Here is a 21,585-nt window from a genome sequence, read left to right as displayed (position 1 = left end):
TGCATATTTTTGAGCACGCTAGTTTTGAATGGTGCTTAACTTTTATTATTATTTGTTCCCAATGATGCTCTACTTTTTTTCCTTATTTTGTACCATGCGCATAGCTTTGATCAATACGAAATCCATTCCTAAATATAAGATGTTCTGAGTGTCCTAAGTCAAACTTCAAGTTTGGCCAAGTTTACAAAGAAATGTACTAATATCTATAATATCAAATAATACCATAATTATACTAATACTATGAAGATATATATGTAGCACGACAGATTTAGTAAGACTAATTTATATTTGGATATGTAGGTTTTCTATAAACTTTGTCAAAATTTAAATTATTTGACTTCAGACAAAGATACAACATCTCATCTTATGTTTAGGACGGAGGGAGTACATAAAACACCTCCTGTTTCACTCACTACGGGAGACAGTTGGTACGCCGAGTGCTAGCCTTTGGCACTCGATCGGCGAAGACAGAATTACCTTCGACATATATATAAGCCGAGTGCCGTAGTCAGCTTATAGCTCTTCGGCGTATCTTTACTATTCCTTAATTTGCAGTTGCGTCAGTCCATCATACGTCGTCCGCTTCGCCTCCGAATTCCGTGCTTCACTAACAAAAAAAGCCCGATGGCCCGCACGAAACCAATCTGTCTTCCAGCCAAAAAAGAGGCATCCTCCCTATCTCCACCGGCGCCCCCGTTCCTGATCTCTCTGCCCCTGATCCCTCCAATCTCTCAATCCACCCCGCCGGCCGCCGCCGGCATCTTGACCGTGGCTCTGCCAGGCCCCGCGCCTGAGCTTAGTCCAGGCCGTCTCCTCCAATGCGCTCGGCGGGAACAAGGCAGCGCCCGCAGCCGCCGCGCACCCGGTGAGAAATCCTATCTTCTGAACTCCTGAAAATGCGATCTCATCAGGACTGAAATGCCCTCGCCGCCGCTTGGCTTCCTCCCCCGCGTCCGTCTCCGCACCCTTTGCCTTGACGCCACCCCCACCTGGCCTCCTCCCCTTTTCCCCCATCTCGGCCTCTCTGTACAGCCGGTGGTGCCACCGTACGCACCTTCGCCATCCCTTTAGTGGTTGAAGGAGGCTGCCGGCGAGTGAGAGCCAGGTCCGTGGGAGGCCGCAGGAGATAACAATTGTGGGGTCGCCGGTGGAGCGACGCCCGGTTTGGTTCGCCGAGACCACCACAACCTCAGCTGTCGTCGAGTACAACACGATGAACGTAAGGTGGGGTTTTTCGTCTGTAATCACGGCGACGACGAGCCCTTCGACGACTGCTCGAAGACTTCGCCCACACCTTCTCCACTCCCAACAGACCACTCCACGTCGCCTGCCGCCGAGCGATGGCCATCGACTAATCCATATTGGTGCCAATGTACTGACTCAAATGATGGTGCAGTATTTCTGCTCGCCGCGTGTTTGATGAAATGTGTACTAGAGATACACACATATATGGTGAACGACTGAGTGTAATCGGTTATGTGACATTTTATTTCAGTTTGACAAGGAGCATGACAATTTGGTCGATGAGCTTCTACAAGGTGAGTACACACAGCCAGATCAAAAGGAATTGGAGAGGAGCAAAAGGTTGTGTGTGGACTGGAGTCAGATTTTGGGAGTACGAAATAAACTCCCAAATCTTTCTCCTTCGAAACCTGCGAAACTTTTTTTTTTACATCTTCTTGCGGCTGCACTTGCTCTCCAACATGGAAAGAAATATTAACACCAATAATAAATGATATGATTATCAGATGCTTGTAATTTCAATATTGGATATGTGTTATGACTATCATATGCTTGTAATTTCAATACTATTCCAGAGATTGCTTTGTCGTTGGTAATACTTGATAAAATTATGCACCAAGTTGATGGTTTGTCCTAAAAAAATGAAAGTGTATTTTGACTAATCAATTTCAGGGCCTATCTACGCAAGCTACTATAGAGTTTTCTGCTCTAGATGCAGGCACCAACTTCAATCGAAGATGATTCAGTAAATGTTTAATTGCAACTTGATTGCCTATTGAGTAACAAACTAAGTTTTTGGCAACTGTAAGATTCTCTAATCGATGTCTTGCAATCCATGAGTAATTGATTATCGTCTTATTGCTTTTAGTTTCAGATGGAGGGCCTGGAGGTATCATTTCTACTGCCTATCATGCGTACCAGGCATCCTTTATAGCTTGGACCATAGTGACTGAAATTATTCCTGTACCGGAATATGTTTTGTTGTATGCATATAACACGTGTTCCTTCCAGGATGTATTAAAAAACCAGGGCCGTACCTGAGAAATTTTTGTTTTGTTATTTTCATTTGGTGATCGTTTAAAACACAGGGAGTAGCCCCCAGACTTTTACTTGTAAGTTTTTGTTCCCGAGATTGTGCCTCAGTGCTTGTATTCTTGTGCTGTGTATTTGTATGTTTTAGGATTTTACTGATATATTGATAATGTGATCAATTTATCTTGTGCATTATGTGTGGTACATGAATTTTCACATGCATTGTGTGCGGTAATCAACATATATGGGAAGCAGGTGCAAGGCAATATTTGTTGCAACAAGTCATAAGCCACAACAATGTGGTCGTTGTGAACTATAATGTTTTTTTAATCTGTGTTTCTATGCTTGACTTTGTTGTTTGGTTGACTTAATTGTGTTGTTCCGTTGCAACGTACGGGCACTCTGCTAATACTATACATGTTGTTATATATGTTGGTCGGTCTCCTGTGCGCAATGCTACCTGAGCGGCTGAGATAGCAAAGCTAGAGAAAGAAATTAAGTAAAATCCGGAGATTATTTAAGGTGTATTATGTAGGGATAGGGGCTATAAAAATGTAGAGATAGAGAGCAATAGAAAGAAGTATATGTGTTACCACTGCCTGGCTCTGGCCCGTGATGCACATCAAGATTTGGCGCCTACATAGAGCTATAGAAATAAGTGTTTCCTCCATCCCAAAATAAGTATCGCAATTTTTTTTCAAAATGAACGAATCTACACAATGAAACGTGTATACTTCCTCCGTCCAGGATGTCTCTACTTTAACTAAATTTGAATGCATCTATACACTAAGTCATGTCTAGATACATCCAAATTTTGACAAGCTTGAGACATCTTTTGTTGGACGGAGGGAGTAGATAAATACGCATCTATACAAAAATTAGGGCATCTCCAATGGTGATTGATACTAATTTTCTTCTCTTCCTTTTTTAATATGTTTTCTTTTTAATATATCTTTCTTTTTCTTGATGGACCCATATGCCATCTTCTTCTCGTTCAAGTAACCACTAATTACTTGTGATGTTCATCTTTTCTCCACGTTGGCCAATACATTGTTGGTACCCATGCAATACCCATTGTTGAAGATGCCCTTATTTTAGGATAGAGGTAATATAATGAGAAATATCATGTGCTTCCATCCCGTTAGGTGCTACCGTGTTGACAACACACGATAGCACTAATTAAAAGTTTTCAAAATTTCGAAATAATTGAGTGGGTTCGTAAGATATATGTCTACCATCTTGGAAAGTAATAAATCTAAATTCATTACATGCATAAAGAAACAAAAAGACAAATCCGGATGTGAATAGGTCGCGAAAAGACAAAAACACAAAAGACAAAATTTCTGACACTATTCATGTTTGTATTTGCCTTTTTTGTTTCTCTCCGCATATAATGAATTTAGATTTGACACTATTATTGTTTGAATTTAGACATAGATCATCATTGACGTACATGGTTGGAGCAAACCCATGCAAGGAACTGCCGATGAGCTTCGTTGATGATTTTTTTTTAGGTGACGGCAGCGGCTAGGGGAGCCTGTTGAGTCGCAAAGGGAGAGAACGAGCACCGGCAAGATTTAAATGGTCTAAAATTTGGGGAAGGAAAGCGGAGGCCGAAATTTTATACGTATCTTAAATCATCACTAAATTATACCCTCTCCGTCTAATAATTCTCGTCTCAAATTTGTCCAAAAATGGATATATTTATTCCTAGAAAGCGTCTATATACATGTAATATTTCGACAAGAATTATGGAACGGAGGTAGTACCTTCTTCCAAGATCGATGGTTGTAAATCAATAGCTAGATTTTTTCTTTTTGGGGGATTTTCTAGGCTTCCTAATATACTTTTATTATATGTACTCCGTAATAGATTTCGTTCTAAATCCACCACATAGACATGATGGCATGAAACGTGCCGCCACTTATTTTTTTGAAAGATCCAGCAAGCGCTGGCTTTTCATATATTAGCAAAAGAGAATATATACAAACCTACCACACAGGTAAAGGGGAAAAAACAGCGAAATTAAAAAACGAAGGCCCAAAGAAGGCCCCAAAACCCCTCAAGCTCAGGGCGGCTCCCAAAGAAGCTTCCTGAGAGCCTTAGCCCCCGCGAACGCCCATTCCTGCGCCTCGTCCCTGATGAAAACGGCGAGCTGACGAACATGCGTTGATCTGTCGTTGAAAATCCTTTCATTTGGTTCGCGCCAGATGGAGAAGCGGACAAGGAGGAAGAGGGAGCCGATGCTGTTTCTGTGACTGATCGCGGTGTCCTGAGTCACCCGGTCTTGGAAGAGGGTGATGGAGGTAGGCGTCTCGTGGAGAGCCGTCGCAAGGGCGCGACAGTTGAGCCAGCGTGCGATCTCCTCCCATAGCAGACTGGCAAAAGGGCACTCGATGAAGAGGTGCACCGAAGTCTCCAGATTGCGGCGGCAAAGTGGGCAGAAGTAGCAATTGGGCCATCCTCGCCGCTGCAGCCGGTCGGTGCACCAGAGCCGATCAAGGAAGAGGAGCCAGGCAAAAAATTTGTGCATCGGCGGCGCCCAAACCCGCCATACCGCCTGCGGCAGCACGGAGGCGGTCCGACCCAGAAAGTGCAGCCCATACACGGAGCGCGCCGAGTAGTTGCCGTCGGCCGTGAGGATCCAACAAATGGCATCCGGCACAGCAGGGCGAAGGAGGGAGCCGGCCTGATGTAGCTCTCCCCACGCCAGGAGGAATTCAGAGAGAAAAGGCAGGGACCGATCGTTAGGCAGGTCGAGGATCCAACGGTTTCCGGTGATGGCCTGTTCCACCGTCCTCCCTTTGCCGCGAGAGCGCGCAAAGAGCAGAGGGTAGGCGAGGCGCACCAAAAACTGGCCGTGGTGCCATTGCCGATGGAGACCTGGGTGGCCGCGTAGAACATGTCGTAGTCGAGGGCGTCGCAAGGCGTGGGCGTACCGACCCATGGTCTGTCCAGAGCCCGCCACTCAAGCCAAAGCCAGCGCAAGCGCAACGCCCTACCGAACGCCTCCAGGTTTGGCAGACCGAGCCCACTGCAATCCAACGGGGAGCACACCCTGGCCCAGTTGATCTTAAACTTGCCGCCGGCGCACTCGTCGTCCTCCACGCCCCCAGATGTAGCGACGTCGGATCTTGTTGAAGGTGTTGATGAAGGCCTTGGGAAGCTTGAGAGCTGTCATGGCAAAGACGGGGAGGGCGCCAAGGACAGCGATGGACAGAGTCCGTCGCCCGCCGGCGCTGAGCCAGTGCCCCTTCCATCCAGCTAGCCGGGCGCGGGCACGGTCCAGGATGGGCTGAAGGTGCACGAGCCTCACCCTCCCAAGCGAGAGAGGGAGCCCGAGACACCGGAACGGGAATGCCACCCGCTCGCCGGCGAACGGCCGAAGAACGTCGTCAAGGTCAATGTTGTCGCAGCAGCAGATGGGGGCGACGGTGGCGCCACTTATGGTCTCCCTCTAGTTGCACCGCGATAACAAGTTCTTACTTTATCACTTAACCCACGAATAGAGGTTAGCCAATCGCACTGCCAATCTCGATCAGCTTCTGATGGGATATATAAATGATTGACGAAGAATAATTTCGTAAGACGGGATGCAGCTAATTAAGGTTTTGTGTATGGCTGTACTTGATCGATATTATTCGCCTACAACATGTATAAAGAGAATGATATATACTTGTGAGTCTTAATCTCTATATAAGATAGAATGATAGATGCAGAGGAAAAAGTAAGAGAGTGGACTTCTCCCAATGATTCTCTATATAAAACCATACAGCGTTGAACATCACAATCATTTTCAGTTCTCGTGGGGGAAAACGTGGCGCGACGACTTGCCCGGCCGGAAGCTGCAGGTAGCCTCGAGTCCACTGATCGGTGGATCGAGAGGAGCTGGAGCGGTCTGATTTCTTACCGTTGAATTGAGCGATCGATTCCATTTCTACCTCGTCGTGTTAAAATCCTAGCTCAAATGCTCGCGAAAATTCGGTCTTGATGCTGAACACACCTTCTCCGGTTTTCTCTTGTTTTGATCATGTTTTGGCTTCCGTGTGCTGTGGTGGCAGCTGCATGCGCGGAGACTGAGGAGAGCAAGCGCCGGCCACGCCATGGACGTGATCGTCCCGGACCGCTCGCAGCGGGTGATGCCGGAGGCGGAGATCGAGAAGCAGGAGAACGACGAGGCCGCGGAGGGCGACATGGAGTCGGACCCGGCGCGAGGGGGGCAGCTGCAGGCGCCCCCGCCGGAGAGGTGGCAGGAGGAGCTGACGGTGCGTGGGCTGGTTGCCGCGCTGCTGATCGGCTTCATCTACACCGTCATCGTCATGAAGATCCTGCTCACCACGGGGCAGGTGCCGACGCTCAACGTCTCGGCGGCCCTGATCGCCTTCCTCTCGCTCCAGGGATGGACGCGGCTGCTCGACCGCCTCGGCGTCCCGTGCCGCCCCTTCACCCGCCAGGAGAACACCGTCGTCCAGACCTGCGTCGTCGCCTGCTACACCATCGCGTTCGGCGGTCAGTGCTGCAGTGCAAGAGCCCACCAGTGCTGCACGTCTCTGCTGGTTTTTGCTGTAGTTGCGGATTGGTTTTGACTTTTGGTCAAGTGCAGGTGGGTTCGGGTCGACCTTGCTGGGCCTGAACAAGAGGACGTATGAGCAGACCGGGGACTCGGCGGGCAACGTGCCGGGGAGCTGGAAGGAGCCAGGGATTGGCTGGATGACGGGATTCCTCTTGGCTGTCAGCTTCGGTGGGCTCCTCACCCTGATTCCCCTCAGAAAGGTACACCGACTTCTTACTTCCAAATTGGTTTGTCAAGTGTGTATTTCGTCCTAGTACATTTTTACAGTATGTCAATCACCTTCCTTCAAACAAAAAAAGGTGCAATGTGTTCCTAGGATGAATACTCACGGTACTTTGTTAGCGCTATAAAGTATGGGCTAGGGAAGGAGCAGCACCGGAGGAGGGAACGGCGCGCCAGAGAGAGCGTCGCCGTCGCGCCGAGAGGCCGGAGAGAGAACATTCTTTCCTTATAATTCCGATTATAAAGATACAGTGATGCATTCCAAATAAATCAAATTACAACTTTGTTGATGCAAAAAACTTTCCAACCGAAAATAGCTCTTTGATATGGTGTTTACACAAATTTGATGGTGTAGAACTTTAAAAATATGCATCACGCATCAGAAATAGTGTTTCGTTTTCATCTTCGTTTGCCACACAATGATTTGACCCAATGTGTTCAGGTTTTGGTCATTGACTACAAATTAACTTACCCAAGTGGTACTGCAACTGCTGTTCTTATAAACGGGTTTCATACCACTCAGGGAGACAAGAATTCGAAGTATGTATGTTGACGCTTTTGTTATCTTCATTACAAGCTTTGTCCTTTCGGTCGTTAAACCAAACAATTTGTACCAAGTTCTTCAACTGGATTAAACAATCCTACCTTCCATAACAGGAAACAGATCCATGGATTTCTAAAATACTTTGGGCTGAGCTTTTTCTGGAGCTTCTTCCAATGGTTCTACACTGGAGGGGATGTTTGTGGATTTGTTCAATTCCCTACACTCGGTCTAAAGGCTTGGAAACAAACGTAATCGTTTTCTTTTCTATGTTTCATCACATGATTTCATAATTTGTGGAGGAGAACAAACTCTCTTAACTCCCATTTCTTTGTTTTTTAGCTTCTTCTTCGACTTCAGCGCCACATACATTGGTGCCGGAATGATTTGCCCGCATATAGTGAACATCTCCACCCTCTTTGGTGCAATTATTTCATGGGGACTAATGTGGCCACTCCTCAGCAAAAGGAAGGGAGATTGGTACCCTGCAAATGTACCGGAAAGCAGCATGAAAAGTTTGTACGGTTACAAGGTATCATTTAGCTCTGCATTTTTCCCAATGCTCATTTGGTGAATTAATAGCAAGCAATGGTTACTAAGTTTATGGCACTATTGTAAATTCTTTATGAAGGCCTTCATATGTATAGCTCTTATCATGGGGGATGGTGTCTACCACTTCACAAAAATTATTGGCATCACTTCTAAGAGCATGTATCGACAATTTAACCGCAAACGAGTTGACAACAGAGGTGAGGAAAAGATATTGTAAATCTAGTACATGCCTTCCCACATTTCGTCATTTAAAAAGTATTTTTCATGGTGTTGAGTGAATGCAGTGGCAAATGTGGACAGTGCGATTGCACTTGATGAATTGCAACGGGATGAGGTCTTCAAAAGGGGCCATATATCATCTTGGATGGCATACACCGGGTATGCCTTGTTAAGCGTACTCGCGGTGATTACCATGCCAATAATGTTCCGACAGGTGAAGTGGTACTATGTAATTTTAGCCTATGCCTTTGCTCCCGTGCTTGGGTTTGCCAATTCCTATGGAACTGGGCTCACTGACATCAACATGGGCTACAACTATGGCAAGATTGCTCTCTTTGTCTTTGCGGGTTGGGCAGGAAAGGATACTGAAAATAGCGCATGCCTTACCACATTTCATCAATTAAAAGGCCCTTTTTTTACGGTGTTGAGTGAATTGCAGTGAGAAATGTGGACAATACGATTGCACTTGATGAATTGCAACGTGTCGAGGTCTTCAAGAAGGGACATATATCATCTTGGATGGCATACACCGGCTATGCCTTGTTAAGCGTGGTTGCAGTGATTACCATGCCAATAATGTTCCGACAGGTGAAGTGGTACTATGTAGTTATAGCCTATGCCTTAGCTCCCGTGCTTGGATTTGCCAATTCCTATGGAACGGGGCTCACTGACATCAACATGGGCTACAACTATGGCAAGATTGCTCTTTTTGTGTTTGCGGGTTGGGCAGGAAAGGATAACGGTGTCGTTGCTGGCCTTGTTGGTGGTACATTGGTGAAACAGCTAGTTCTTATCTCTGCCGATCTAATGCACGACTTGAAGACGAGTTATCTCACATTAACATCCCCAAGATCCATGCTTGTAGGACAGGCCATTGGGACAGCCATGGGCTGCATCGTCTCGCCTCTCACATTTATGCTCTTTTACAAGGCATTTGATATTGGTAACCCAGACGGTTATTGGAAGGCACCGTATGCACTTATATATCGTAATATGGCACTACTTGGTGTGGAGGGCTTCTCGGTGTTGCCAAAGTATTGCCTAGAACTCTCCGGTGGATTCTTCGCATTCGCAGCACTCTCTAGTATAGCAAGGGATGTCCTGCCACATAAGTATGGGATGTATGTGCCCCTACCTATGGCAATGGCTGTTCCATTCCTTGTCGGTGGGAGCTTTGCTATTGATATGTGCATCGGGAGTTTGGTGGTCTTTATCAAGGAAAAACTAAACAAGAAAGAGGCCGGATTTATGGTACCTGCCATTGCATCCGGATTGATATGCGGGGATGGCATATGGACATTCCCTTCTTCCCTGCTTGCCCTTGCCAAGATTAAGCCACCAATTTGCATGAAGTTTACACCTGCAGGCTAGATAATCATCAATTTCATGGATGTTCAACTGAAATATAGTTAAAAATATAAATGACCAGGCATTTTCGTAGCGATTGCACGTTGTGAAACTATCTTTTCTCTGTGTTGTTGTAGTCAAGGCGCATCTGTGCTCGTCCTTTCTGTCATTTTACCATAGTTTTGTGGCAATTGATGTCAGTTGTAAGTCCGTGTGAATGTATAAGTCAGCAATATGTATGTGTATATTTTTCAAATAACTCAAATTTTGTTTTGGTGTGATACAGGAGTATACCTTATTATTTTACCAGCTGAATACAGCTCGGTACATAAATGTGCGTACAAAATTGAGTGGTCGCTAAAATCTTCGATGGTTTGAATAAAAAAACATGTAACTTACAAAAACTAAAACTGAGTATAGAAAAATAACATACCATTACCACAAAATCTAAATTCTATGAGTATAAGAGTAAAGATGTGCGACGAAGAAATTCATGGGTTCAGGTAAAGTCTTCATTAATTTCAGTTGGGACATTAGAGTTGTCTTACAAAGTTCTGAAAAATACTCTCAACATAGTAGACATTGGGTCGCATATTTAATTGCAAATCAGGGACGGATATTATCGTACATTTGAACAGAGGTAAAAATAAAAGGCGTAAAAATAAGTAGGACAAAGAGAAACAAATAAACACATGTCACAACGCCGTATGTGTTTCTATAATATAAACATGTACAATAGTTAAATACTTCAAATTGTTCTAGTGCCATGAACAAGGCAAAGAAGCACCTACTAGATTTACATACAAATAATATTTGAAGCCCTTGGTGCCACAAAAAGCGAGGCCAAAGTATCTAAGTCAAAAACCTTTGAAGCCCTTGAGATCCAGTAGCGTGAGGATGAAAGGGTCTAGATAACATGATAATGAGACACCCTTCGACCTCCAACGCTATCTAGTCCATCGGTTTATGGCAGACTAGTGAAGCCTCTCCTATAGTCCCTGAGGATGCATAGTGCAAGATCGGTATCCAAAGTATGGTTCTCTGAATATTTTGCTAATGATCTTGTACAAATGTCCCAATAACTTGCACCGTTTTGTTGATCCGTTGACTGCCACGACCCTTTTTGTAGTTCTGCCGACCCAACCTAGCTTGGGTCAAATAGCTTATTTACTCCTACTATTGTACCCAATGTAGATGTAAATTATTATCAATGACATATCACTTTTTTGTTCATTCCCCTTGAGCTCCATGGAAACCGTTATTCAAAGCTCCTATGCACTCTTCAGTGTTAGTTACTACTTACATCAAAAACATCGCTCTGGTCCTAACCACGCAACATAATCATGTGGGTACATGCACATACATGATGTCCATCTTTGTATGTAATGTTTCTATTTATATTAGGATGATAAATACTTTGATTTTTACCACAATTCATGTTATCGTTCCTGGTTGATGATGATTTACATATACATGGAGGACCTAGGATCTGAGCGTGACCGGGGCTAAATTTCAACGGCCAAAAAGTTAACCCAAATGCACCATGGACACATTGATATGAAAGCATATTTGTGCTTCAACACACAGAAAAACATAGGAAAATATAAATTCTCTAGCATAAATGCATAATCAAGCTGCAAGGTTGAGTACCTAAATGATGATCTTTTCTCAGTCTAGCCAAACATTGTTGATGACAAGAACCTGAACCTGAAGCGGTAGGAGGTTTTGCTCTTGCAGTTGCGGCTTGCTCATCGGTGTGCCTTGTACCTAGCTTTGTTAGGTAGCTTGTTTGTCGTCAAGGTTTTTGCACGGCTTTCCTTGAATAAACCATTCTTTGTATGGTTTTTAGACCCGGTTTTCCTTATAAACGGGGTCAACTTTTTCTTCTAATCGAATCGTGGTGACTGACCGTTGTGTTCTAAAAAAAAGTCCATAATCTGGTTCAGTGTCCTAATCACAATAGGAGGAATATCTTGTTGGGTACCAGCGGACTGTTGGGTAGTAAGATTGAATAAAATCAGTTAATTGATACTCCCTCCGTTTCATAACTCGTCTCAAAAATTGCCTAAAAATGGATGTATCTATTCTTAAAAAGTGTCTAGATACATGTAAGATTTCAACAAGAGTTATAGAACGGAGGCAGTACTATCTATTGTTCAGTACGAGTATATCACTAACTCACTATAGCAGCAGGAACCGTGGAGCAGGGACTTAAGCCAAAGAGAGAAACAGTTAATCAACAATTACCTCGACACGGCGACGACGGCAGCGGCAACCTGACGCGGTGGAGCTTCTTGGCGTTGAGCGTGAGCGTCGGCGGCCGGCGCAGTAGGGCGTGCTTCTCGTCGTGCCCGCGAGGCCTCGACTGTCCCCAGGTGACGGACTGCCGGTGGCCTTCGGCCGGTCGGCCGCAGTTGATGAGGAGGGCGGTGAAGCAGGGGCTCAATCCCTAGCCGCCCTGCTAGCCATGGTGCGGCGGAAGCTAGCGGACTGCGGCAGGAAGCGACGCAGCAAATCGATGAGAGATAGCAGCGCTGGATGAGACGACGTGCAAAAGTTCACGTTTTGTTGGGCTGGCTGTTAGTTGGGCCACAACTAGGGTTAAAGGGCTGAGCTAATGTACTGAGTCTTACGAATTTTTGGAGATTTCCCAGTGGTGGTTACCTGTACTAGTTGGGCCATGACCAGGGTGCAGGTCCGCCTGCACGGCATCGACTCTGACGTTTGAACAAAGTTACAGTTTATTAAAAAAAATATGATTCCCCTGTTAACTGTATCTACCTGCGTAAGCGAAGTACTCCCTCCAATCCTAAATTGGTGCCGAAATATTACAAACGTTTTTTAAGAATAGATACATACATATTTGGACACATTTGAGTCAAGAATTTAGTATCAGAAGAAGAAGTAGTTACCATTTTTTTTTCGCAACTACACTTGCTACATAGTGTAGGTACCCTAGCCTTGCACCCGAAAACTAGATTTTGAAAGAGCACGCAAGAGATAAGATGTCAACAAAACTATTTTTTTGGCTGATCACCGATCTATTAATAATAATCATCAACGGTACAAAAAGTTCTAAAAGTAATAAAAATTACAAATAGGTTCTTGGACCATCGAGAGCAACAAGCACTAAACGAGCCGAAGTTGGACCACCGTCCTTGTCTCTCCATCACTAAGCCGGACAGAGCTTGACAAAATATAGCTTATGATAGTAGACGATGGGTTGTAATCCTGCTAAGACCCAAAAGAACCATCGCATTAGAGTAGCAATCATCGCCAAAGATGATAATCATAGATCGAAAGAACCAAACCTGAAACCACACGAACAAATACGAACGCCGAGAAACCTAGGGGATTCACCAGAAATCTGACCGGATCCCAAGAAATTCACCAAGGACCTTATTCTGGTTTCAAGATGTCGCTGCCGTCTCACCATCTTAAAGAATACACTGAAAAATCCTAAAACAAAAAACGAAAGGTCCTTCTACCGACGATCGGTTGAGATCCGCCGCACCTCCCATGGCCACGGAAGCCATCCGTGGCCGGACAGACCGGGGACAGTGTCGATGGAGGAGAAATGTTGGGATGAGCTGCCGCCACCCGGGAGCATGAGAAAATTGCGTGGGAGACCTAACTGAACCAAGATGCAAACAAAACCATAATAAATAAATAAATAAATAATAAATAAAAGATGTCATTGTAAACAACGATTAAATGAATTTGAAGTCCAGGTTTTCTTTTTCCTCCATTTTTGCTCTGAAGTTCTTTTATTCATAAGATGTCGAGGACAACATTTTTTCCCATTAGTATCGTAACGCTACACGGTATTTCAATGTTTCTCGGTACGAAAGCAACAAATTTAAAGTCTTCCTACAAAAAAGATCAAGCTGTGGTGGGCCGCCGGTTGAACAGAATTGGTGCTACTGCTCTGGAAGCAAAATTGGACCGTAGAGCTGCTGGTAGTCCAGTGGATGTGGATGAATTGATGAGTCTTCTTGATCTGTGCGACCCCTAATTTTTGTCGGTACATCCAGGCTCGTGCCGTGCCGCCGCCTCCATGGAAACCCCTCGCGTGCGTGGCGCGGCAGCGCCCGAGATAGAGAAGTGCGACGCCGGCGGCGACGTGGAGGAGCCGGTTCCTGCCGCGGCCGCGCGCGAGCAGCAGCACGAGGAGCGCGTGCCGCCGTGGCGCGAGCAGGTGACGGCGCGGGGCCTTGTGGCGGCGCTGCTCATCGGCTTCGTCTACACCGTCATCATCCTCAAGCTGGCTCTCACCACGGGCATCATCCCCACGCTCAACGTCTCCGCCGCGCTGCTCGCCTTCCTCGCGCTCCGCGGCTGGACGCGCGCGCTCGCGCGCCTCGGCGTCGCGTCCCGCCCCTTCACCCGCCAGGAGAACGCCGTCGTACAGACCTGCGCCGTCGCCTGCTACACCATGGGATTCGGCGGTGCGTGCCCACCCGAGCGGTGGCGGAGCTGCTATAGAACCATTGGGTTCAAACCCAATGGAATGTGTATTTTCTTCATTAATCTAGTGTTTGCTTTGCTTATTAGTAGTGAACAATTACACCATCGTCAAAGAGATTGAATCCAATGCCGAGTCTCTTTCTTAATTATTGTTAGTTCGTGGGGTTTGGTTTATGTGACTAAAATACTGGGGAAATTTTGTTTGCGCGCAGGTGGATTTGGTTCGTCGTTGCTGGCTCTGAACAAGAAGACGTACGAGCTCGCTGGGGTTAGCACGCCGGGCAACGCACCGGGGAGCTACAAGGAGCCTGGCTTCGGGTGGATGGCCGGATTCCTACTCGCGATTAGCTTCGTGGGGCTCCTCAACTTGCTTCCGCTCAGAAAGGTGCCTTCTTAGCTCAAAACGTTCGACGGAGCTGCTCAATCCCTGCAAATTCAGGATTCATTTTCCGGTGCTACGGTCGGACTTTATGAAACTTTTCGAACTGAAGCGTCACAGTACCACTAGTTTAGAACATTGGGAGTTTCGAATTGGGGGTTCCACATACTAATATAGTACACTATGTGGCTTTCCGTTATCCTCCACCAACAACCTGGCCAAAGTGGCAAGGTGAATTAAGTTTGGACATATGGAAAATAAAAGCTCACAGGCTGAATGTGACAGACTTACACATGAGTACTAACACTGCAGGTTGTTATCATCTTCCACCAGCACAGCATTAGAAGATAGTACGTTACTATAGGTTTGAAGCATACATTTAGAACACCATCTCTCTTACCTGTTGATTTTCATGACATCTCAGGCTTTGGTCATAGATTACAAATTGACTTATCCAAGCGGGACTGCGACTGCTGTTCTTATAAATGGGTTTCATACCTCTCAAGGAGAAAAGAATGCAAAGTATGAACCTTGTCAGACTTATGCGAAATAAATCATTAGTCTCCAGACACTACATGCTGAATTCATTGCCTGATTTAATCATTCTTGTCAGAAAGCAAGTTCGTGGATTTCTAAGGTGCTTCGTGATCAGCCTCCTATGGAGCTTCTTCCAGTGGTTCTACACAGGTGGCCCGAGTTGTGGGTTTCTTCAGTTCCCTACTTTTGGTCTAAAGGCTTGGAAACAAACGTATACACTATGGGTTGCTGATTGCTCCTAATTATACTTGATGCTAATTTGTTAGGCTTGCACAATGGTCTAAAGTCCTAATTCTTGAGTCTTTTGGCTATCAGGTTCTTCTTCGATTTTAGTCTCACATATGTCGGCGCGGGGATGATCTGCTCACACCTGGTAAATCTTTCCACGCTCTTCGGTGCAATACTTTCATGGGGAATAATGTGGCCACTCATCAGCAAACAAAAGGGCATTTGGTATCCTGCAAATGTACCAGAAACCAGCATGACAAGCTTGTTTGGTTACAAGGTTGGGTTGAGAAATTACTTGTTCCTTTCAAATTAATCTACACAGATGTGGTCTTTAATCTGATTTATGTGCAGTCCTTCATGTGTGTAGCTCTGATCATGGGAGATGGTCTCTACCACTTCATCAAAGTCACAGGTATCACTGCTAAGAGTTTGCACGGACGATCCAATCGTAAGCATGTCAAGAGAGGTAAGCATGGACTGCAAAATCAAGCTGTTGCGCATTTCCTCCATATATTTTTACCAAGGCTTAGCTAGCGTTTAATGAATTACAGCTGCTAATGAGGGTACAGTTGCCATTGATGATATGCAACGCGATGAGGTCTTTAACAGGGACTACATTCCAAACTGGCTAGCGTACATAGGATACGCTTTATTAAGCATCATTGCGATTATTATCATACCGGTTATGTTCCGACAGGTCAAATGGTACTATGTCGTTGTAGCTTATGTGCTTGCTCCCGTGCTGGGGTTCTCCAATGCCTATGGAACTGGACTCACTGACATGAATATGAGCTACAATTATGGCAAGGTTGCTCTGTTTATCTTTTCAGCCTGGGGAGGGAAGGACGATGGTGTCATTGCCGGTCTTGTTGGTTGTGGTATAGTGAAGCAGCTAGTGCAAGTCTCTGCTGATCTGATGCACGATTACAAGACTGGCCATCTGACGTTGACATCGCCAAGATCGATGCTTGTTGGCCAGGCCATTGGTACAGCCATGGGCTGCATCATCGCGCCATCTACGTTCTTGCTCTTCTACAAATCATTTGATATTGGGAACCCAGATGGATACTGGAAGGCTCCATACGCACTGATATATCGAAACATGGCTATTCTCGGCGTCGATGGCTTCTCTGCACTGCCAAAGCACTGCCTTGAGCTGTCTGCTGCTCTCTTCGCTTTTTCTGTGCTCATTAACCTTGTTAGGGACCTACTTCCAAGAAGGTACAGGAAATATGTTCCCCTGCCGATGGCAATGGCTGTGCCGTTCCTTGTTGGTGCCAACTTTGCCATTGACATGTGTGTGGGAAGCTTGACAGTCTTTGCCTGGCACAAAATGAACAGCAAGGAGGCGGCGCTGCTGGTGCCTGCGGTTGCATCTGGTTTTATTTGTGGAGATGGTATATGGATGTTTCCTTCTTCCTTGCTGTCTCTGGCTAAGGTGAACGCGCCAATCTGTATGAATTTCACACCAGGAAGCTAGAGAAATGGGCATAATCTCATGGATGGTGAGCTGGACGTGCAATGGGAATTTATAAGATTATTATCAGATGAGAAGTGGTCACTGCGCACATATTGTAATTCTTTTACTCTGCTAATGTTCGCCTTAGGGCATTTACAACGCAGAGAAGACAGTCTTATCTTATGCACTCCGCATCATGTAGATAAGAAAATAAAACATACTCCTCCGTTTCACAATTCTCGTCTCAAATTTGTCAAAAAAATGGATGTATCTATTCCTAAAAAGTGTCTACATACATGTAATATTTCGACAAGAATTATGAAATGGAGGGAGTATTATACAATAAATTATCTGTTAATGCTATATGTTGCAACTAATGTTTGAATGAACATAATTAATTTAAAAAGCATGATGAAAAATGAAATCTAGTACAGTAGAAAGAAAATGGCTTATCTTTCTTGTGAAGAGAGATCATTTCTTAGTTAAGACTTCAGAAATGGCTTGCATCTTCTTCTTCTTTATTTCGTTATTCAACGTCGACAATTGTCATATGTGGCATTGTTAAGAAAACAAATCATTCAATTGTCATGGTTATTTTCTTTTATAGGAAGACTATAAAGGAGACACATACTGCATAATTATGAGTATCATGATTTAAACCTTGAGGCCTCGTTTGGCAGCCTGGTATTTACTTGAAAACTCATGTATTTTGCCGGCCCGGTATTATACTTGGAAATCGATGTATTATACTTGGAAATTCACTTAACGGCCCATTTGGCGGCCCGGTATTCACTTGCATCGTCCCAGTAAAAAAACCTAGAGAAACAGCTCGTGGTCCAGTTTTCCACGACCACGGTGGTGCTCCGCGTTGGTGCAGCTCGATCCCAGGGTCCCTCGCGGCGTCTCACCTCTCACGAGTCACGACTCCGCAGCGGCCTCCAACTCCGTGTCGGGCAGAGAATCCTTGGGCGACACCGATGACTCCGCAGCGGCGCAACGAGCTCTCATGGAGACGAAGCTCGATTCCGGCAGGTGCTCCGTCCTGCCGAAGACTCCGTGACGGACTACGACTCCGCGGCGGCCGACAAGTCCGCAGCGAGTCCGACGATCATGCCGCCGCCACCGTCTCTCCTCGCATCACCACTCCTCGTCAATTCGTGAGGCTGGTATACTCCAAAGTTTACTTTTGAAATCACTTTTGGAAAAATATATAGGCCGAGCTGAAGTTGTGAAAATTAGATTTTTATTGTATTGCTATGATGAAGTGATTCTTCTTTTCTCATGTGAATGAATGATATCAGTTGAGTTCCCTATGAGCATGTTTTGAATTTAATCTATGCTGAATGGTTAGAGTGTGGCAACAAAATTTTATTGTCACCGAGCAGTTGATGAAGAGAATCATGAAAAACTTGGATTTTTGTTACTTTGTCGGCATTGCAACTAAAGTAGCTTGTTTGTTGTTTGCTGCCAGTTTGTGGTGAAGTTGCAACCAAATCAATCCATGTGTGCCAAATGAGGGGATTGGACGAGAGTATTGCAGTGGAGAGAATATTGGGGCAGAATAGTATTGGGTGAATGAAGTGTTTTCACCCAATCCCACCGTGTATAATATCCAATAATACACTACAAATCACTACCGCCAAACGAGGCCCGATGGATAAAGTCATAATCCCACAACTCTACGGCTGCATCTAGAGTATACCTGGGCATGGTGGCCCAGCCCAGCCGGTCCGGCTCGGGCCTCGCTTTTCAGTCCCAAGCCCGGCCCCAAAACCCGAAATGAGTAAAAAACTGGTATTTTTTTAAGGAAAAATAGGTATAAAAATCATTTATTTATTTTAAAATTAATTATTTTAACGCTTAAATGGCCTATTTTTGGGGTTTCGGGCCGGGCCGGGCTCGGGCTTCAGGTTTGACCGTCGGACTTTTATGAAGCCCTGCCCGAACCCAGCCCGGCCCAGGGTTTGCCCAGGTATAATCTAGAGGTGGTTTTTCTATGGACTCCGGCATTTTGGAGGTACTTTTTTTTAGTAACACAGACGCTCCAAGACGTGCGTACACTCACACCTATGAACGCGCGCGCGCGCGCACACACACTTTACCACTATGAGCACCTTCGAAAGAGTGAGCCGGCTGATTTTGAGAGATCGACGAAGCCCTCGCAGGCGCCTCGCTGTTGACGGGTACGTCACCTACCATTGAAAAAATAGCGCCGGATAAATCCTGAAATAATTCATGAAAATATGACACCCATATCGAGTCAAGAACTTGAATCTGCGTGGGCTGGTTCCACCAGAAGGAATCACACCACCACATTTTTTGGAGGTACTTTGTTTGTGTACGAAATCTGAGCCTGTGTTATGTTACTCTCTCCATTTCATAATTTTGTCTAAAATTTGCTAAAAAATATATGTATCTATTTTTAAAAGGTGTTTAGATAGATGTAATATTTCGACGAGAATCAAGAATGGAAGGAGCAGTAGACAAGGCATCATTGGTTTTGCTTGACAAAACTACCAGGAGCACGAGAAATGCATGTCGTGAACATTATAACAAAGTAAGTTGCCGTGAGGACCGACTAAAAATAATCTGCTCAGGTCAAGACCTGAAGTGATCGTTCGAGTGGCGTACCAGCAGCCCGGTTGTGCCACACTCATCAGCAGCGGTTCTGTCCTGTGTTAAATACTCCACACGAGAAGGCGCAGTACTGGATAAGTCACACCGCAGTGCCATTGTCTACTACCATCGGTGGGAGGTCAACAATGCTAGCGACTTGTCTTGTCAGTCTATCTCCAATCATCCCCCTCCCTCCTGTCGCGTCTGAGCGCTGGCATCACGAATTCACCACGTCTTTTGCCTGAGCCCGTGCCCGGCTGCATGACTGCGCCTTGGCCCTTTGGTAACGAGCCTTCTTTTTTTCTAGAACATTAGAGGAGAAGGCTCATGGTTGGCACGCCTTAGGTAAAAGATCGAAAGGCCTATTTGGGAATCAATATTTCTCGGTAAAGTTTTCGTTTGATTTCAAATTTACAATACTGCTCCGGCAAGTAGCCTGAAAGGGTTAAATTTCCTGTGTTTTCGCGTGCGCTCTTGGCCTTGACTCAAGCCTTTTCTTTTCTTTTCTTCGTGATATCAAGTTGAGCATGTGCTATGCTGTCAAGAAAAGTTGAGTATGTACTCCTGCTGCTACCTTTAATTGATTGGTGATTACTAAAAGGGTGGACCGTGACAATTCGTCCTCCAATCCTCGTGGCACACTTTTACGTCCAAACATTGCTTCCACTGCCATTCGGTGCATGCGCACGATCCACCGTTCAGTTGTTTTCAAGTTGTTTTCATGTGCGGGTCGGCGGGGATGGGCACCGATCACCGCTAATTTTTTTTAAATAATACGAGTTTTTTAATTATTTTTGAAAATAATACGTGTTTTTTAAAATTTATAAAAATAATACGGCCACGGCCTGGGCGATGCTGAATGGGCCCAGTCGGCCCCGACTGCAGGCCGGCTGCTGAGCGCGCGGGGCCCCCACCCGCCAGTCGGCCTGGCCCGGGCCAACTGACGCCCAGTTGGCTTTGTCCAGGCCGACTGGATTCAGTCGGTTTGGGCCAAACCGATTGGAAGTAATTCCATTCCATTTTTTTCTTCGGATCCTTCCGGTCTTTTGAACTAAAATACTCGACAACATGGATAAAAGTAACACGCCAAATCTGATTGGAAGTAATTATTCTTCGCCGCTAGTTCGTTGCATGATCAACGCATACACGGCCGAGGCCCATTTTTTTTCTCGAATCCTTGCGGTTTTTTGAACTAAAAGACTTGACAACTAGGATAAAGAGTAACATATATCGATAATTTGCTGGACAATTTCTGTGTCGATTCTTTGCGGTTTGTTTGAACGGAAAGACTTGACATTTGGATAAATTAACATACATCGATAATGTGCTGGTTACGGAACCAATGCACAACTAAATTAACATACATTGGTAATATCGCAATTGGACATAATTAAAGATAGCAAATAATTAGAAACACAAGCACTACTGAGTCCACTTAGGCCATTCTCCACTCGTATCGCCACGTTCTTCTGCAGCCTTTGTCACGGCGGCCCTTTCTCTTTGCCTCTTCCTTTCTGCCTCACGAGCATCCTTGCGCCTTCGTTCCTCCTCTTGCATCTCAAGCGCTTTCTCCCTGTTTTTCCTTAGTGCTTCGTCAATCCAACGACGTTGTTCCTCCCTATGCTCTTTCATCTCTCTCTCTTGCTCCTCTTTCTCCTGAGCTGCAGCTTTTTCCGCATACTCCTCCGCGTGGAAACGCTGCCATGCATTTCGGGACCTTGTTTTGATCTTTTCCACCGTCCAATCCGGCATCTCCGTGTCAATCCAACGATACCACATGCATAGGGGCGGAGGAGACTACAAAAAAGCCTACTGTTACAAATTTGATATGACACAGAAAACATGTTTTAGAACACCTAAATGTGCTTACCGGAGGCTTGTCGTACGGCGAAACCGGGACAGGTGGTTCATACTCATAGTTCGCGCACATGAAAAACCTCATGCCCAGCTTATCTGAAAAATCCGTCACCTCCTTCACCTGGCATAGATTGCCGCACCAACACCTAAGATGTTCCACCCCCCGAGGCAACATCGCATCTTTCATCCTCCTCGGCCTCTCGCCCTGGTCCGAGCAAGGCAAACTCATTTGGGGACACTGGAATATTGGAAAAAACAGTAGTGGGAAGGATGCTTGGATGACTACCGGAGATGAGGTATTTATAAGCTCTCAA

At 45.5% G+C, this 21,585-nt stretch overlaps 2 protein-coding genes and 1 long non-coding RNA gene across 6 annotated transcripts; 2 read left to right on the top strand and 1 right to left on the bottom strand.

Annotated features, from left to right (window-relative positions):
- The first annotated feature begins 6,377 nt into the window (after window positions 1-6,377).
- Window positions 6,378-9,752, top strand: YS1B (iron-phytosiderophore transporter YSL15-like). Its single transcript, NM_001279893.1, has 8 exons — window positions 6,378-6,783; window positions 6,878-7,047; window positions 7,512-7,609; window positions 7,727-7,861; window positions 7,953-8,142; window positions 8,242-8,359; window positions 8,447-8,728; window positions 8,821-9,752. Exons 1-8 carry the CDS (start codon window positions 6,378-6,380, stop codon window positions 9,750-9,752), a joined length of 2,331 nt encoding a protein of 776 aa, NP_001266822.1.
- LOC104583814 lies at window positions 7,567-12,283 on the bottom strand. 3 transcript variants are annotated; one of them, XR_731835.3, is made up of 4 exons: window positions 11,976-12,283; window positions 11,379-11,646; window positions 9,637-9,741; window positions 7,567-8,095 (listed from the first exon to the last, which is right to left on the bottom strand). It is a non-coding gene; the product is annotated as an uncharacterized LOC104583814 (long non-coding RNA). The 3 variants fall into 3 exon arrangements; XR_731836.3 differs by lacking the exon at window positions 11,379-11,646 and having other exon boundaries at window positions 9,637-9,748; window positions 11,976-12,279; XR_731834.3 differs by lacking the exon at window positions 11,379-11,646 and having other exon boundaries at window positions 11,976-12,277.
- A 1,354-nt stretch (window positions 12,284-13,637) lies between these two features.
- LOC100830952 (metal-nicotianamine transporter YSL2) lies at window positions 13,638-17,161 on the top strand. Of its 2 annotated transcripts, none has more exons than XM_024461948.1 (7): window positions 13,638-14,176; window positions 14,408-14,580; window positions 14,999-15,096; window positions 15,188-15,322; window positions 15,427-15,616; window positions 15,691-15,805; window positions 16,170-17,161. In XM_024461948.1, exons 1-7 carry the CDS (start codon window positions 13,786-13,788, stop codon window positions 16,817-16,819), a joined length of 1,752 nt encoding a protein of 583 aa, XP_024317716.1. In that variant the 5' UTR covers window positions 13,638-13,785; the 3' UTR covers window positions 16,820-17,161. The 2 variants fall into 2 exon arrangements, with proteins under 2 accessions (XP_024317716.1, XP_003572763.1); XM_003572715.4 differs by having other exon boundaries at window positions 13,643-14,176; window positions 15,891-17,161.
- The last annotated feature ends 4,424 nt before the right edge of the window (window positions 17,162-21,585 follow it).

Source organism: Brachypodium distachyon, chromosome 3, assembly GCF_000005505.3.
Source record: "Brachypodium distachyon strain Bd21 chromosome 3, Brachypodium_distachyon_v3.0, whole genome shotgun sequence".
Taxonomy (NCBI): domain Eukaryota; kingdom Viridiplantae; phylum Streptophyta; class Magnoliopsida; order Poales; family Poaceae; genus Brachypodium; species Brachypodium distachyon.
Note: the sequence above shows the minus strand (reverse complement) of the source record. Positions and strands in the feature narration are given on the sequence as shown.

What these genes read in the sequence shown, in the direction of transcription:
- LOC100830952 (XM_003572715.4), top strand. Translation starts at nt 13,786, where the DNA reads ATGGAAACCCCTCGCGTGCGTGGCGCGGCAGCGCCCGAGATAGAGAAG. An exon ending in CTACACCATGGGATTCGGCG is followed by an intron (nt 14,177 to 14,407) that starts GTGCGTGCCCAC and finishes GTTTGCGCGCAG; the next exon opens with GTGGATTTGGTTCGTCGTTG. An exon ending in TCGTAAGCATGTCAAGAGAG is followed by an intron (nt 15,806 to 15,890) that starts GTAAGCATGGAC and finishes AATGAATTACAG; the next exon opens with CTGCTAATGAGGGTACAGTT.
- YS1B (NM_001279893.1), top strand. Translation starts at nt 6,378, where the DNA reads ATGGACGTGATCGTCCCGGACCGCTCGCAGCGGGTGATGCCGGAGGCG. An exon ending in CTACACCATCGCGTTCGGCG is followed by an intron (nt 6,784 to 6,877) that starts GTCAGTGCTGCA and finishes GGTCAAGTGCAG; the next exon opens with GTGGGTTCGGGTCGACCTTG. An exon ending in CAAACGAGTTGACAACAGAG is followed by an intron (nt 8,360 to 8,446) that starts GTGAGGAAAAGA and finishes GAGTGAATGCAG; the next exon opens with TGGCAAATGTGGACAGTGCG.